This window comes from Phyllostomus discolor, chromosome 1, assembly GCF_004126475.2.
Source record: "Phyllostomus discolor isolate MPI-MPIP mPhyDis1 chromosome 1, mPhyDis1.pri.v3, whole genome shotgun sequence".
Lineage (NCBI taxonomy): Eukaryota > Metazoa > Chordata > Mammalia > Chiroptera > Phyllostomidae > Phyllostomus > Phyllostomus discolor.
Window position 1 is genome coordinate 197,012,282 of NC_040903.2, and position 16,369 is coordinate 197,028,650.

Here is a 16,369-nt window from a genome sequence, read left to right on the forward strand (position 1 = left end):
TCCTTCCCCTCTAAAAATTAAATAAAATGTTTTAAAAAAGAAAGAAGCCCTGCAGTTCAGACTGTGTATAATAAAATTTGTTCTCTGGGCATCAGCCTTTATTTGTAATATACAGCTTCCAAACAAGAAAAATACAAAGGAAACACAAAAGAAATGTCTAACATGATAACCTCAAATGATAAATGAGAGAAAGTGAAATCTACTAAAGATTCTAGAAGTCTCTAGTGTCAGAAGGGGTTTAAGATCAGAGCTGTAATGTGGACAAAGAGTACCTGAGTATGTAAATGCCTGTAAGCAAGCCCAGGAAAAAGACTCCTGAAGATTTGCTTTATAAGTATGGAGAACCTATAAGAATATTGAGAAAAGGGTGCAAGATTTAGGGGGTATAGTTCTATTTCACGGTGCTGGAAAAGAAAAGGAAAACAACTAAGACGAAAGCAACACATACTTACTGTCTCAGCCATGGAATACTCAGAATTAAGTTTCTTTGCCAGGCCATAATCTCCAAGTTTTATTAGGTTTGCCTTGGTCAGAAAAATATTTAATGTCTTTATATCTCTGAAAATAAAAAGATGCTACAAAGTAAGGCCATACAGTCAATTGTTTTATCTCATCTCCCACCGCACCCAGGATCAGTACAGAATACAAATGAGTGTGTCACCACTGCTCAGACAGCCATGGATCCAAACAGTGGTCATCACGTTCACACATACTTTAACACGAAAAGGGACTTGGGGGAGTGGAGGCAGAAAACTAATTTCATCCTCCAGGGCTTCACAGCACTGGCACGCCTCCCATACCACTGGAGCAGAGAGGAAAAGCTGAGAGGGTCAGACAAAAAGAAAATGGTGCCCCAGGTCATTATAATCCCTGTTGGGTACACTGCCTCTTCAATCACCACTTATACACTGAATGAAGTGATAGCACGGCAATTTTAACACTTGGCTGGCGTTGAAATTTCAAACCTGTTAAAGCAAGAGAAACAGCTACTTATCCCAGCAGCAACACGACCGGGTTGTGTAGAGCACCTCAATAAAATCACTGGCTATTTTCCTACAGATGAATTGACCATATGTAAAACAGATAAACTGTGCTTGATTTATAATCTGGCTTCCTTTACTAGATGTGAAAAAATCAGAGTAATATTCTTTGTAACTTTTGAAAAGAAAATAATACGCAACAGTAGCCATTCAATCAAACTACCCAGAAATACATGTTGAAAATTAATAAGCCAACAAAAAAAGAAATACTGGCGTGTTAACATTAATCTCTAGCAATGGTCAATGACTCAAGGACACAGTGGGGTGGAAATGTTCATAATGGTTCTCTTTTACAGCTTGAAATGAAGAGAAAAAATGTTCCCTACCCAAAGATGTTGAATTGTACAATTAATTATACAAAATAAACATGCTTTATTCAAATTAAAAGAATTATAGAATTAAAAACAATCATCAATTACTACTGCTCAGAGAAAATATTTACTGTGAAGTCCAACCAATCTAATACCAATTCTCATAGTGGCTTCTAGGCTTTACTGATGAATTAATGAAATAAACTCTAAAATATCTCTTAAAGGAAATGACTAAGCAATACTTAGCTACTCATCACAAACATGGTTTAACTTCAGAAAGAAGAGATAACACCCCTTGTTATTCACTCTTTCCTTTCTAAAATATACCGATATAAAAGCCTTGACTGCTTAAGCAAGGAAATAACAGTGCTGATGGGAGGAGGCCCCCAAGGTGAGGGTTGGATTGGCAGGGAAGAATCAACCCCATATTCTTACACTCATTACCTATGAAGGATCCCAGCTTTATGGATACAGCTCACTGCTGAAACAATCTGAAACAGGTACCACACCACCATCTGCAGAGAAAAAACAAATTATATTTGGACTGGAAACAAACAAAAATTCCATTTAAATATACTCTCTCTAACAAATAAACAAAGGAAGCTGCAACCAGAGGTTATGATTCAACATGACTTGACATCTCTTGCTTGTAGGTTGAACAGGCAAAGAAAAGTGATAGGGTAAAAAGAAAAAGCAGGTCATTATAAAATATAGTATGGTGAAGCAGACTTGTGGAAAGAACTCCAGGAAGAATGCAAAGGTATAGAAAACTGGGCATACCAGTATGCAGTAACAGAACCGGGAAAGAAAGCCCATAGGGAATCATGATGTGGAGGTAAACTGTTTAGGAAGCAGCTATAGACAGCTTCCTTGTTAGAGGTTTCCTTTCTCATGAATATGAACCAGAGCCTGGAAGGAGTCTGAACAAAAGGAAAAAAAATACTCTTCATTGTTGGAAGAGTTAATACAGAACCAGAAAGCAACACATTACAACTCTAGCTTCCTACCACAGAAATATGAATTACCTCTTCCTCAAACAACTTGTCCTTCTGACGAAGGATTTTGTCATACAGGTTCCCTCCTGCAATTAAACAAGAGACAGGTTTGAATTGCTTAACAGAGATCATAGCTCGGCTCCTGTATCTACCAGGGTCTTAACAAGTAACACAAGGAAAGGAAGGGATTCCGCTTCCTCTCCAAAGGGAAGGCCTTCTTCCCTCTTGGCTCTTCACTGGTTTCAGAACTCTTCCCCTCTCTCAAGGACGGTATCAAAAATATTCTTCAAAGATCCCTCTCTCTAATGGAAGAGGTTCAATACAAAAACAGGAAGTGAGACATCGTTGAAAAGATGAGAAAGACCATTCCTGTAGTACCCCTATTAGTGGAATTACCTTGAATGTCTTCAAAATCAGGTGATTTTCTTTCCTAGAACTCCTTTTTAAAAGAATCTGCAACATTTTGGTAACAATTTTCTCAGTGGGACTACTGGAACTTTTGGGTTGCACCTGTGATAAAAGTGTTTTGTATATGTGGGTGTGCATCAACTTCTTTTTTGGTCCACCCGAGGAAGTTTGCCAAAGTTTAGGGAACAGGCTAGGCCAGGGATTTCCAACCGGCGTGCTGAGGCACATGGGCGCGCTGCACGAGTTTCTAAAATACGCAATACTTGACTACTCAGTCGGGGGCACTGATCCCTTTTCCCTTAGACTGTCAAATAAAAAAATGACAACAGCCACAACAATAGCTGTCTGATGTAAATGAATCAAAATTACACCTATTACTTTTATCAGATTGGACAAAAATGTATTTCTTTGGCGTGCTACAGAATTTTTGTAATTACCCATATTTTGTCATGTATATAAATGCACACTTTTTTGCCCAAATTTGAGGAAAAAACAAGAATGTTCATTATACATGGGTAGTACTAATTCTGTATACATATGTTAATTCTTTTATGCTTATGAGTTAAAAGTGTAACTCTAGAAAGCAATAACGATACCCGTATGCAGAATAATACCCTAGAATACTATAATTGGTTTTGTTTCTAAATATAAGTAAATAAAAAACTGAATAAAAAGACTGAAAGATTTTCTTCCTGAAAGTCTGGCCAAAAATGTGGACACACATTATATATGGCAAAATACGGTAGTTTGTGTGCCATGAGATGAAAAAGGTTGGAAACCACTGCCCTAGACTCTTTCTAATCATTATTCCCTTTACTAATTCATTCTGGCAGAGTAAGTTTGAATGTGCTTCTCCCTTTCCTTTATCAAGTAATACAGGCTACAAATGATCACGGGTCATTTTACTTCCTACCTGCAACTATAACTTATAATTTAGCCCTGGCTGGGTTTCACAACTTTTCACCCCTGTAATTTAGTAACCTGAAGTTTCAATAAATACACCGTTTGTTCTACATCCTCCTAACCACAAAGGAAGTTAATTACTTGAGGCTTCTGCTACTTCAGAAATCTCTAGTCTTATACATTTAGGGTTGATGAGCACCAGGAACAATCATGAGGCACAGGAGTCTACACAAGAGAAGTTAGAATCTAGGAACTTTCTCTTAGAGATTTAAATGAAGAATGTGCTGGGATCACTTTAGCATGCAGCTCAAGAAAGGAATTTGGACATTTTCTTGTGTGATAAGGAGGATAGTACCTAGTACAACATGTGTCAAACATTTGCTATGCACCAAGTGTGATGCTAGGAACTTTACAATCATTTAATCAATAACCCTAGAAGGTAAGTTATCCACAAACTCATACTCAAATAAGGAAGCTGGGTCACAGAAAAGCTAAGTTTCTTGTGCAAGGTCACAGAGCTAAAAAGTAGTGAAGCTTGGGATGTGGGTTCAGGGTCTATTTTCTTAACAACTAGATCACATTGCTATCCTACAAACAAAATGGTCCAAAGAAATCAGAGACGCGATAAATAAGGTCACGTTTTATTATGTTATAATTTCCATTCAGTTAGGTAATCTTTGGATCACTCTTTTTTTTCCACTGTGCAGCCCGCTTCAGTGCCTGCAGCCCACGGGCAGAGGCTGGGCAATGGTTCCAGGCCAGGGTGCTCTGGCACAGGGCACTATGAGAGACCCAGGGCGACGGGCCTGCCATAAATCCAAGCCTGTGCATTGGACCACTTTTTAATAGGGTGGCTTTCACTGAAGTCAACATAAATCATTATCACCTATAAGATTTCATTAAATATTTTATCAAGCCACACTATGTGTTCTCTAATGACTAACACATCTTTTTATCAGAAAAACCTTGAAAAATGAATGCAAAATCCAACTGAACAAGTAATTTGAAGATGGAACTATAATCACAAGGCAGAATTTGAGTATGCGAGGGAAAATCCCTCCCTTTACTTTGTATGTCATTTCAAAACTATCTAGGGCCTGAACTAATGCTCTAAAGTCAAGAAATTCAATTAAGGTTTTTATTACTGTGTATGCCTTTTCTTTTTCTCCCCTTCAAGGTGAGTGTGAGCTCAAGACTTTCTTGCTGGAGGAAGTCCCACAGAATTCCACCTTACCATTACAATATTCCAGCTCAATCAGCAAGGTAGTATCGTCCATGAAGTGATTGTAGTAGGCAATGATGTTGTCATGCTGCAGCAGTGCCAGAATAACAATCTCATTTAAGGCATCACGGCGCTCCTTCTCCGACAGTCGGGTCAAGTCAACTTCCTTCCACACAACCAGTGAGTCATCCTGCAACACAGCAATAGAGGCACAGGGCTTTCCTCTTGCTTGGCAGCGGACGAATCCACACATGGATCTGCAAACCTAGAAGGAAAACTTCCTAGATGGCTAGAGACTGACTGCTTTTATTTTTTCCTTTAAACAAAGTATGAATGGTCTAGGGCCATACCACCCTGAACGCACCTGATCCAGTTTAAAAAAAGCATGAACAGACATTAAAGGTTTGACATACAACTGAGCATCATCATTTACTGCAGGACATTAGGTGCTGCTACACTTACTTTGCATGATGCTGACTCCAGGTAAAAATATGGAATGGAAGTAGATCTCAAAGATTCTGTTGAGGGACTTTATGACACACTGTTAGTCATGAAGAGAACTGTGGTAGGGCTAGAATATCGGAGAAATTGAGGACTGAAGAGTAGTTACCTACAGGTGACCATAGTTTCTTGCAAAATGGAAATCTTAAACTTGCCTTTAACTTTATAAAATTTAGGTTTCTCTAGTGATTTTTGTTTAGCCTTTCTGAGTTAAGTCGTATCTAAGGGCTCTAAGTTCACTTAGCTCATGTTGCCCATTCTGTAAATCTATCTTCTGTCAATTTTATGTATCACATTTTTCTCTGTTCATGAAAACTAACCTGCAGCTCCCAAAATCCACTTCCTTTTACAATATCTCTGAGTCTTCCATTAATTAGATTCTCAAAGAAGTCCTTTGCCCTCCAAAATTCAGAACTAATGGCTCAGGCCCTGGGCAGTGTGGCTGGGTTGGTTGGAGCATGGATGCCTAAACCGAAAGGTTTTCCCAGTTGGAGGCACATGCCTAGGTTGTGGGTTCAGTCCCTGATTGGAGTGCATGCGGGAGGTGTTCTGTCCCTGTAGATGTTTCTCTCCCTCTCTTCTCCTCTCTAAAATCAATAAGCATGTCCTCAGATTAAATTTTTTTTTTAATTAGTGGCTTAGAATATACCAAAAACGTATTCCCTGGGCATAAAAGCTGCTAAACACTGATGAAGAAACATATAACGATCTCCCCATTATCTTCCAGAAAAATCTCCAACTGAGTGTTCACGTCTAAACTTAAAGATAACGGCAAAAAAAAAAAAAAAAAAATCGGAGCTGCCACCGACCTGAGGATTTTGAAGCTTTGCTGGTGCTCCCCACCCTGACCTTGGAAAGCTATGCAGTAGCAAAGGAAGTTGTGTTGACAACACGTCACATTCGTGTACCACTGTAATCTACACTTTGCAAAGCACTTTAGCTTGATTCTCAAAATAGCCTTTAAAATAAAGGTTACCCTAAAATAAAAGTAACCCCATTTTATAGATGGGGAAACTAAAGCTAAGAGAAGATTCAGTGACTTGCTCAGTTCCCTAGGTTAATAAAAAACAAACAAAGACCAATTAATAACCACTTAGCTAACGAATTCCTAGTGCAGGTGACTTGGAGGAGCAGTGGACAGGACCCTGAGACATACCCCGCATGCACACAAGCACCAAGTGAGGACACGGTGCAAGACGCGGGGAAAGCGCGGCCGCCCAGGAAGGAGGGGCGGTGGGGGGGGGGGGCGGCGGGCGCCAGGGGCCACTACCTCGGTGCGGCGGTACAGCGTGGCCTCCCCGAAGGCGCCGCGGCCCAGGACGCGGATGGGGATGTAGTGCAGCTCCTCCTGCTCCGGCGCGCCGCCACCGGCTCGCGGCCCGGGACTGGCGCTGGGCCCCGGGCCTGAGTCCCCGCCACCCCCGGACTCGCTCCCAAAGTCCGAGTTGATGGAATCGCAGTGTCGCTCGTACTCGCCCAGCACCGACATGGCGGCGGCCGCGGGACCGGCCTGCGAGTTAACAGTGGCGCTTGCCGCGCTGCGGTCGCGTCGCTTCAGAAGCCAGCCCGCGTTTCCGTCAGCCCCGCAACCGCGCGAGGTTCCTAGCTGGCCCCTTCTCCCTGACCCGGAAGCAGTTGCGGGTGCTTCCGGCTGGTGGGGTTTCCTCCGCCTCAGCTGGCCCACTGCTTATAGTACCCGGGCCTCGCCTTCCCTTTCTTCACCTGGCGGGTAAAGTAGGGCTTCGCGGGGCGGGGGTGTGGGTGCGTGGTAGGGACCGCGTGGGACCGAAGGACTCCGGTAGGAGCGATGGAATCACTTCCCTGATCCCTGGCCAGGTCCCAAGACAGCTTGGAAGTCCGGAGTTTGTCCAGTCCCATCTTGGCGCCAGGCCTATCTCGGACAGTGATAGGGCAAGCAGTCCCTTCCAACGTTGCACACCGCTCTTTGTTTAGAGAGATACTGTAGTAAGCGGAAATATTTTCCTTCTGTCATCTCGATATTTAATGGGCCCAGTGATTTCTCCCATGATCTCCTACGTTCCTACCGCTTATACCCAACTCCAAAAAAGTTTTAAGCCAATTCTGACACTCTTCTCTTTTTTCATATTTCGCATTCTTGTGGCTTTCCAAATCTTTGACCGTGTGATACTATGCAACATTCTTTGAGAGCTAGCTGCCACTGTATTTGTGGGTGGAGAATCTGCAATAAGATTCTCCCTGACCTTAAGCCACTCGGAGAATTGCAGTACCGTGGAGAAACGTGTTCCATCAGTTATGTGACCTTGGGCAACTTCACATCTCCAAGCTTGTTTTTCAACCTGTAAAGTTGGGAATATGATCCACATTAGAGAGATAACAACTAATATTTGTGGAATGTTGTATTCCTAGCACCATTCTAAATGTTTTCACCTGTCATCTCACTTAATCCTATTATTGCCATTCTACAGAAGGAACTGAGATGGAGTGATTAAGTAACTTCCTCAGTGTTACACAGCTAGTAAGGGGAGCTGGGAGTTAATAGGACAAAAGCCCCTTTTCCAGGCCCTCTTTGCAGGAGTTACCTGGACCTCATAAAACATGACCCTAATTGTTTTATGATTAGAAAGTTACTGGAAGCGCCCTGAAGGTGCAGAGGGTACGAAACAGGACTTACCAGACCACAACATGGGACTCTGCACCCAAAGATAACAGCAAAATGAGTTGCAGCCTAGCTGAAACATCCTGCTCTACAACCACCGCGTTACCCAATGGAAGCCCAAAGCCCTAACCCCTCAGGGTTGGTGCATTTCTCCCCATCTAGCGCTTTCCCTTTCTTGGGAAAGTAAAAAAAAAAAAAAAAAAAAAAAAAACTAAACTAAAATCTTTACCTTCTGCACTTTCTTCTCTTTGCGGATTCTTTCACAGCCCGCATCAGTGACCATCCTAACAGGAGTCAAGCCCAGCAATCTGGCTCCAGATCTCTTTCATAGAACAGTATGTGTTGGGGTCAAGAAAAGGGCATGTGGCTGGAGGCCCGAGTGCCATGTGGAGTAACAGGAGACAGGGCCTCAAATACAGTTTTAGAGAGTTTGGCTTCTTCCGTGGCAATGGATAATTACTGGAGATTTTTTAACAGGGATTAATTATATGATTAGCGTGATGGTTAAGTCCCTTTTTATACCTTCCCCCCCTCAGCATAATAGTCTTCTTTTGCTCAAGTGCCCAGCTCATACAATAAACAATGTGGTCACCTTGCATAAGAACAAAGTTACATTTTAAAAAGAACTCTGATGACAGTGTGGAAGACAAAGACTGGAGGCAGGGAGACCAGGTAAGAGACAACTTGTGTTCTGAGAAAAGAGGCAGCACTGAAGTGCTATTGGTATGAGTGGAGAGACGATCCAGATTGCAGAAATCCATCCAAAGACAGTTTAAACTCTGCGATCAGTTGGGGTATGGTTGGTCAGGTAAATGTGAATCCAGCAGACACTTCTAGGTTTTTAACTAGGTGGACAGTGATAGTAAATTAGAGGAAGAGAATTGGTAGAGTGGGGTGAGGGGTGCAAGGGCTAACTAATACTTTCACATTCGTCTTACCTTACATTTCATCAACGTTCCTTTTCAAGTACCCTACACTCTGCGTATCAGGTCTGAATAGTAGAGTAAAAGGTCTGTCTCCATTTGACCTAGATCCAATATTTCTATTCTATTAGTGTATCAGCCTTCAGAATGGTGGTCTGCTTACATGGTGCTTGCACAATAATTAACTACACCTTTTTCTTCACATCCAGTCCAATCTAAAATAACACTGATCACATCCCCTAGATCACATCCATCTTTATTTCCTTCACAGTGCTTATGTAAAAAATATTGATGTCATTTATCATGTTTACTTTATTGGCTGTCTCCATTCATGAGAACGTAAGCTCCACGAGAGGATGCTGCGCTCTCGTTCACAGCTGTATATCATCAGTGGCTTGAAAAGTGCTTGATTTTAACAGACTTAAAAATGACTTGAGTATTATTTCTTATATGTATATAACATTTTCTAAATCTAAATGCAAGACTGATAAGCCATTAAATTTTATTTGGTTGGTTTCATTCCAGGAAGCTATTGTATAGATATTTTTCAATTTATTCATTCAACAAACACTGAGTACCAACTTGTGCCCGATGCTGGGTTACAAGAGGAAAACAAACCCGGTTCCTACTGTCATGGAGCTCACAGTGCATATGACAGGGAATGAAGCAATTCTAAGGATAATTCTGTATGTTATACTGCTATTATAAAGGAAGAACAGACTTCTAGAAAGGCATTTAGGAAGCACATCTTTCCAAGACAAACTTGTGGGGTTAGTGAAGGTTTCCTGGAGGAATATCCAAAATGTTAAGTCAGTAATGGCTAAACGAAGCAGGCTGACCATTCTGGATAAAGGCCATTCCATTACCTCCTCCTATTAATTAGGAAGTACTATGAGGACAGGTGTTGCTTATTTATTGGGTCTACTCCAGAGTTTAACTCAACACCTTAAACAGAATGGGTATTCAATAAATGTTTTCTTGAGTTAAAAGACAGAAAAAACAATTACTTAAAATTACAAGTGTTGCCTTTCATTCAGAGAAATTGAATAGGCTCCAGTCAAAGCTTAAAGATTCATTTTTCTGGCACCTTTGTAATGAGGAACTAGTTTCTACAACTTGGTTAGCCTGATATTGTGAATCGTTCTATTTATAATGCATTGATATAAGCTTAACAGACAAATGTCCTGTTCTATCTTAGAGAATATAGAACAGAAATGCTCATATTCAGTTCTTCTTTATAATGGATATAAATAAAACTAAGTATCTGACCTTTAAATATTCGTAAGTCCAGAAATACTCAACATTCCAAAGGCATAACTGATTTTAAAATGCCTTTGGTAAGAAAACAGGCATTTCCACGTTGTATTTTAACAAGTGAATAGTTAGGGTGTTATATAGCAAGTTACCACTTATGAATGGCAGATCCCCAGGGCCTAGTTACAGATTAAAGGATCTACCAAAGTACGAAGCAAAATCTGTAACTTCAGGGTCTGATACGGCCGCCACCAGGTACATGCAACTGTTGACAGATAAAGTATGGCTAGTCTGAAAGATAAGCTATAGCTACAAAATGCATGCTGGATTTCAGACTGTATGAAAAAAATATTTATTTTTATACTGACTGCAGTTGAAATGCTATTCTGGATATATTAAACTAAATATAAAATTAATTCTGCTTTTTTAATGGGGTGTACAAATTTAAAATTATGCCCAGGGCTCATGTCATGTGGGACACCACTGGAGCAGACTAATTTGGAAAATGTACCACCATTTAACACATGATACTGTAGAAAAGTTTTGCTGCATTTATCAATATTATTTTCTCTAAAACTAAAACTTCAGTAAGAAATAGGACTTTTCTGGTGTTAAAATATTTATACTCAACTATTGGGAACCACTACTTTGTGTACATTCACGGACAAATCACCTGTTTCTCTGGGGACAGGAGGTGGAGGGCATAGCACTTCAGGCTGCTCTTGGAAAGCAGCTTTATGAAAAACATTCAACTGCAAATAAAAGGAGCATGGCCTTTACTTGCTGGGGTGGGGTTTTCCATAGATGTGATGGGGGAAAAAGCAAGTCCTGAGGGGTTGGTTCTACACTGGGAGGGGCATTTGAAAAAAGGAGGGCAAGGGAGAAGACCCTCTGTAGGAATAACCCCACTGGCTGTTTCCAAGAGAAGCTCTTGCCTGGCTTACAGAATCCTGATTTGTTCTTTCTGAAGATGTGCGTTTTAATGTACATTTATAATTTATTTATATATGTCGAATACAATAAACTTGCTAGCTCACATAAACTTTATCCACCTGGAGTAAATTATGGACGATCGTATTTTTCTTTATTTCATCAAGTATAATTTTCTGTGTGTTAAAACAGGAATATGAAGGAGTTACCACCGCCAATCCAAAGAGGTACTCAAGAGTCACAAAACACACTTAAAATGGTTTCTGCTAGCCTTTATTTGAGAAAAATTTTCACAAAAATCCCCATCCAACACAAGTGAATCTGTATAAATCTCACATGCCTCTTTCCATTGAACAGCAGAAAAATGGCTTATGACGAGCTTATGACAATGGTGTAACACAGCTTTCTTACACTGCATCACTCTCGTCCACATCATATAGATCGTGTTGAATAGGCTCAGAAACAAGAGGAAACCAGGCAACACTCTCATTTCTAAAGCTGATTTGCTCTTGCAGTAGCCTTTCATCAAAGGCAAATAAATTTACTCTTTAGATAACATCTAGGTGTAATATCAGTGAACTTTAAACCAAAAGCACAAATGTCTGAGTTGGTAGTTTTGGCATGAATATAAAGGACATGAAATAATTTTAGTTTCATAAAGTCACATTTGGGAACAAAATCATCAGCAAAATAAAATATTCTATTCCCTTCATTAACATTTGGTCAGAACACAGTATTATAACCGAGTCGTTTTCATTGCTGCTCTAAGGGGAAAGGCACCAGTCAGAAATGTGCGAGTATCTTATCAGGCTAGCGGTACAACATTTCATCTTTAACATCTAAGGATTGATCTTAACCCACAAATTTGGTCATTCTCTTTCCTACTTTGGTGTATCCTGTCGTTCAGTACAGTTAACAACACAGACCTTCTCGACACCTGCTGCCTTTACGGCAAGGATTCAGCAGCCAGGTTCTCAGCAGTGCCTATCAACTCTTAACAGCAGGTGGCAATGTTGCACAGATTAATGAAAGAACCACTTTCATGCCACACCAGAGAAATTCATACAGGGAGTCAAAAAAAGAGGGAAAAAGGCTTTGGGGTTCACGATAGCTGGAACATTAACAGAACAGCCTGAGATTTTGATGACATAACTCACTCCCACTTCCGCCTTTGTACTTCATCCAGGTCACCTCCCTTGTTAATTCCAGTGTGCCGCTTAACTGCAAGCTGTGTGGCCCCAAGTCCTGTAATTCTTGCCACTGCAGTTACACAAGGCCCGTGACAGTCAGGAGGGTTAAAACAGAGATTACAAAGGGACAAATTCCTACCTCCTTTCCTGGGAGAAGTGGGGAAAATTTCAAGTGATAGTATTTTTTTATAACCGTTTTTTACAAACATGGTCATTTTTATCCACATTCCTATTTACGTTAGTATTGTCCTTTGTGCACCTCATATTCTTAGAGTGATTCTTGCCTTTGCTTTCATAACACATATTCTCAAGTATTTAGTCATGATGATCCTCCTGGTTTTATGTGTGTGTTTTATACCTCGTATGTCTCAGGGGGACACAGAAGGACAAGAATTAAGTCAGTGACTGGCCATGTAAGAAGACCTGGTAAAATTGTACTGATTTTTTTCCTTGGTAGATGTTATGTTAAAAATTCAAGCAACTGCATATCTGACAAAGGACTTGGATCTAGGATGCATACAGAGCTCTCCAAATTCATTAGTACAAAGAATATCAGAAAATGAGCAAAGGACATGAACAGATATTTCACGAAGATGCACAGATGGCAAACAGGCTCATGAAAAGATGTTCAACATCATCAGCCATCAGGAAAATGCAAATAAAAATCATAATGAGGTCTCATTACACACATCTATCAGAATGACTAAAATAAAAAGTAGTAACAGCAAATACCAAAGAGGGCAGGGAAACCTGACTGGTCATCCATTGCTGGTGGGAACATAAACACAATGGCACACTCGCTCTGGAAAGAGTAGGGTGGTTTCTTTAAACAATAAACATGTGCTGACCACACAGCTCAGCAACCGCCCTCTTCAGCATTCATCCCAGAGAAATGAAAATTTATGTTCACATAAAAACCTGTACATGAATATTCACAGAAGCTTTATTCCTAATGGCCCAAACCTGAAAACGACCCCAATGTTCTTCAATGAGTGAATGATAAACCAAACTGGTACACCCTTACCATGAAATACCACTGAGCAACAACAGTGAAAAAACTGTTGATTACTGATACATGCCACAACCTGGATGGACTTCAAGGGAATTATGCTGAGTGGAAAAGTTAATCAAAAGGTCACATACTGTGTGATTTCCTTTATATGATGTTCTAGCAGTGACAAAATCGGAGAGATGGGAAACAGATTAGTGGTTGCCAGGCGTGGGAGTTTGGGGATAAGGAAGGGCGGCGGCTGTGGCTGTAAAAGGTAGCACGAGGGGCCCGTGTGATGGAGCCGGGCTGCACTTTGCAGTGGGGGTCACATGAATCTACACATGTAACAGAACTGCAGAGAACTAAATACACATAAATACACGAAAAAATTCAAGCACTTGTGCACAACTATTTTAATTCTCTAAAATGAAATTTTGAAATTTTCTTTAAGAATAATCTATAGTTCAAAGCTCATTTCTATGTGTCACATAGAAATCACCCTTTTAAGAGACAAGGAATTATGAAAGGATATCTCCAGAAGCTACCTAAACATTTCAGCTAAGGGTTAAGATAAGGGTGTTTTTCACACAGAAATCTGAAAAAGGACAATTAGAATGAAACAAGTTCCACATGGTCATTCGAATCTTGGTAAAGGAACTAGGGTGGGGGTGGAAGCCCAAGCTAGTGAGCAAGTGGGAGAAGAAAATAAAACATGGTTCAACGAGATCACATGAGGAAACCCAGTTCGAATGCTGGCTTTGGCATTATCTAGGTAACCCCTATTTTTTGTCATAGGTGACTCTAATAACAGTCCTATTGTTGCAAAACCAGTCCAAATGCTATCGAGTTAAAAAGAAGTCCCTTGATGACTTGTCGGGTGTTGGGGTAACCCATGTCCTCCCACACCAAGCAAGATCAGTTCTGGCAAGGAAGTCCCAGTGTGCCTTGATGGTGCTGCTGGTAGCATGCCTGAGGGCCAGGCATGTCCCGGTGATGTTCTGCTGGCTGAGACAACGTGGGAGGAGCGCAGGCCTTATTACTCAATCAACTTCTTGGCTTTGAAGAAGCGACGAAGGTAGAAGACCTGCCAAGTGGCTAGTCCAATGAGGCAGAACATTGAAAAGATGCTGAAGTACAGAACCCGAGTGTTTGTTGACTCTAAAAAAAACAAAACAAAGGTGTGAATGTGATGATGTGGGGCTCAGCAGGCTAAACAATGGCCAGTGGCCAGGGAGGAAAGGCAATTAATGAACTTATTTCCATTATTCTATATAAAATGTTAAAAACTACAAAGATTAGTACTACCAATTTGATACACAATAAGCTGAGAATATGGTCAATTGCATATCACGAAGAAATTTCTATTCCCTTGAAAAATCTAACCAAGCTTGTTTACCTATAGCAGCAACAGTGAAATAAGCAATTATCTTTCCCGACACCCTCCCCCACCCCTGCCACCCTTGGCAAAACTGAGAAAAGGGACACCAGATCTAGAGTTTGGGACCTGACTCCCTTATGGTCACTTATTGAGAAACGAGAGCTGCCCCCGCCTCACCATTAGTGTCGCGCATCTCCTCCTCTCGCTTCTTCATGTAGGCAAAGTCGTTTACGATGGACTCGGAGAGGTCTTCCAGGCGTCGCAGCTCCACCTCCAAAGGTTTGAGCTTCTCAACTTTCGCAATCTGGAAAAGAGGGGAACCATGAACCCACTCCCTGAAAAAACTGCTCTGGTCAAGGACACAAGGCAAGTCTTTTAAAAAGTTTCACCAAACTTAAAATGTCTTCTGTCATCATTCTAACATTTTAAATCTAGGGCTTCTTCCCTCCCCTACAAATGTTTGTATGTTTCCATTGCAGATTTTTTTTTTACATTTTATTTTTATTAAAACCTTAATAAGTACTATAATGTGGTACACTATGAAGACAAACTATTTTCCCAAGATTTCTGACTGTAATAAAGAACTTCATCCTTCCCCTCACGTCTTAGCACGGTAAATGTGAGAGTCAAAATATTAGTTAAATGTGGTTTTAGCAGAGCCACCAAATTCTCAATAGTGAATGCACAGGAATGACAGAGTAGGTATAACTATGCAGGAGTGTCAAACTCATTTTCACCAGGGGCCACATCAACCTTGCAATTGCCTTCAAAGGGCCAAATGTAAGTTTAGGACTGTATAAATGTAACTGCTCCTTAACAGTTAGGCGAGAGCTCAGTGCTGCTACCAGGCAGAAACACAGTGCCAGGCCAGATAAAAAAGGTGAAGGGCTAGATTTGGCACCCTATAGGGCCTTGTGTTTGCCACCTATCATCTATACGATTAAGATAATTAACTCAGACTACAAAATTTGAGGACTGTGTTTTGCTCATTTAAATGCCGTAACAGCCTTAGGTTTATAGCTCCAGAGTCCAGATGAATCCTAGGTCTGCTAAAAAAAATTGCACTACATTGACATGTGAGAAACAAATTAACTGTCTTCCTTTCTCAACCTAGACATCTATGAAACCTCCAAGATATGACAAGAGCAAGGATTTCTTTATTCTAATTGTTTTTCTTACCTATCTTAGATTGCCATTTGCTTTATTTTTTAAAATTTACTTTTATTTTTATTTATTTATTTTTAGAGACAGGGGAAGGGAGGGAGGAAGAGAGGGAGAGAAACATCAATGTATGGGTTGCCTCTCACCTGCCCCACACTGGGACCTGGCCTGCAACCCAGGATGTGCCCTGACTGGGAATCAAACTGCAACATTTGGTTCAGAGGCCCACGCTCAATCCACTGAGCTACACCAGCTAGGGTGTCATTTGCTTTAAAATGAGATTATACTACCACCAGAACTTTCCAGATCCTAGACCTCACACCCGGTGCTTTTAAATTTTTCTATATACAGAATACTTCAAAAATTCTTTTTCTACATCTGCTTCTTTACTCCTTAGTTCACCATATGTTACCTACAGGGTCCAGCACAAATAATGCTGCCCCCGCTTTTTATTACAAAATTTTATTACAAAGTAATAAGCATGTAATTCTGTAACATAACGAAGTCACACTCAAGCACACCAC

General features: G+C 40.8%; 2 protein-coding genes and 1 non-coding gene across 4 annotated transcripts in view; all 3 read right to left on the bottom strand.

Moving 5' to 3' along the window:
• The window catches only part of NEK9 (NIMA related kinase 9), a 33,842-nt gene extending 26,840 nt beyond the window's left edge, over positions 1-7,002 (bottom strand). Inside the window, exons 1-5 of one of the 2 annotated variants that reach the window (XM_028505651.2) lie at positions 6,651-7,002; positions 4,892-5,069; positions 2,377-2,432; positions 1,796-1,866; positions 453-558 (exon numbers count right to left, since the gene is read on the bottom strand). In XM_028505651.2, the coding sequence (XP_028361452.1) occupies positions 453-558; positions 1,796-1,866; positions 2,377-2,432; positions 4,892-5,069; positions 6,651-6,869 (630 nt within the window). In that variant the 5' untranslated portion in view covers positions 6,870-7,002. Of the gene's footprint in view, positions 1-272; positions 346-452; positions 559-1,795; positions 1,869-2,376; positions 2,433-4,891; positions 5,070-6,650 lie in introns of those variants that run through there. The other variant, XM_036012330.1, reaches the window with a different exon arrangement.
• LOC114493679 lies at positions 4,355-4,486 on the bottom strand. The gene has a single exon (XR_003684291.1). It is a non-coding gene; the product is annotated as a small nucleolar RNA SNORA42/SNORA80 family (small nucleolar RNA).
• Positions 7,003-11,382: 4,380 nt separating the features above from the next.
• The window catches only part of TMED10 (transmembrane p24 trafficking protein 10), a 39,104-nt gene continuing 34,117 nt past the window's right edge, over positions 11,383-16,369 (bottom strand). The window contains exons 4-5 of the mRNA XM_028506824.2: positions 14,862-14,988; positions 11,383-14,464 (exon numbers count right to left, since the gene is read on the bottom strand). Coding sequence (XP_028362625.1) covers positions 14,343-14,464; positions 14,862-14,988 — 249 coding nt within the window. The 3' untranslated portion in view covers positions 11,383-14,342. The remainder of the gene's footprint in view (positions 14,465-14,861; positions 14,989-16,369) is intronic.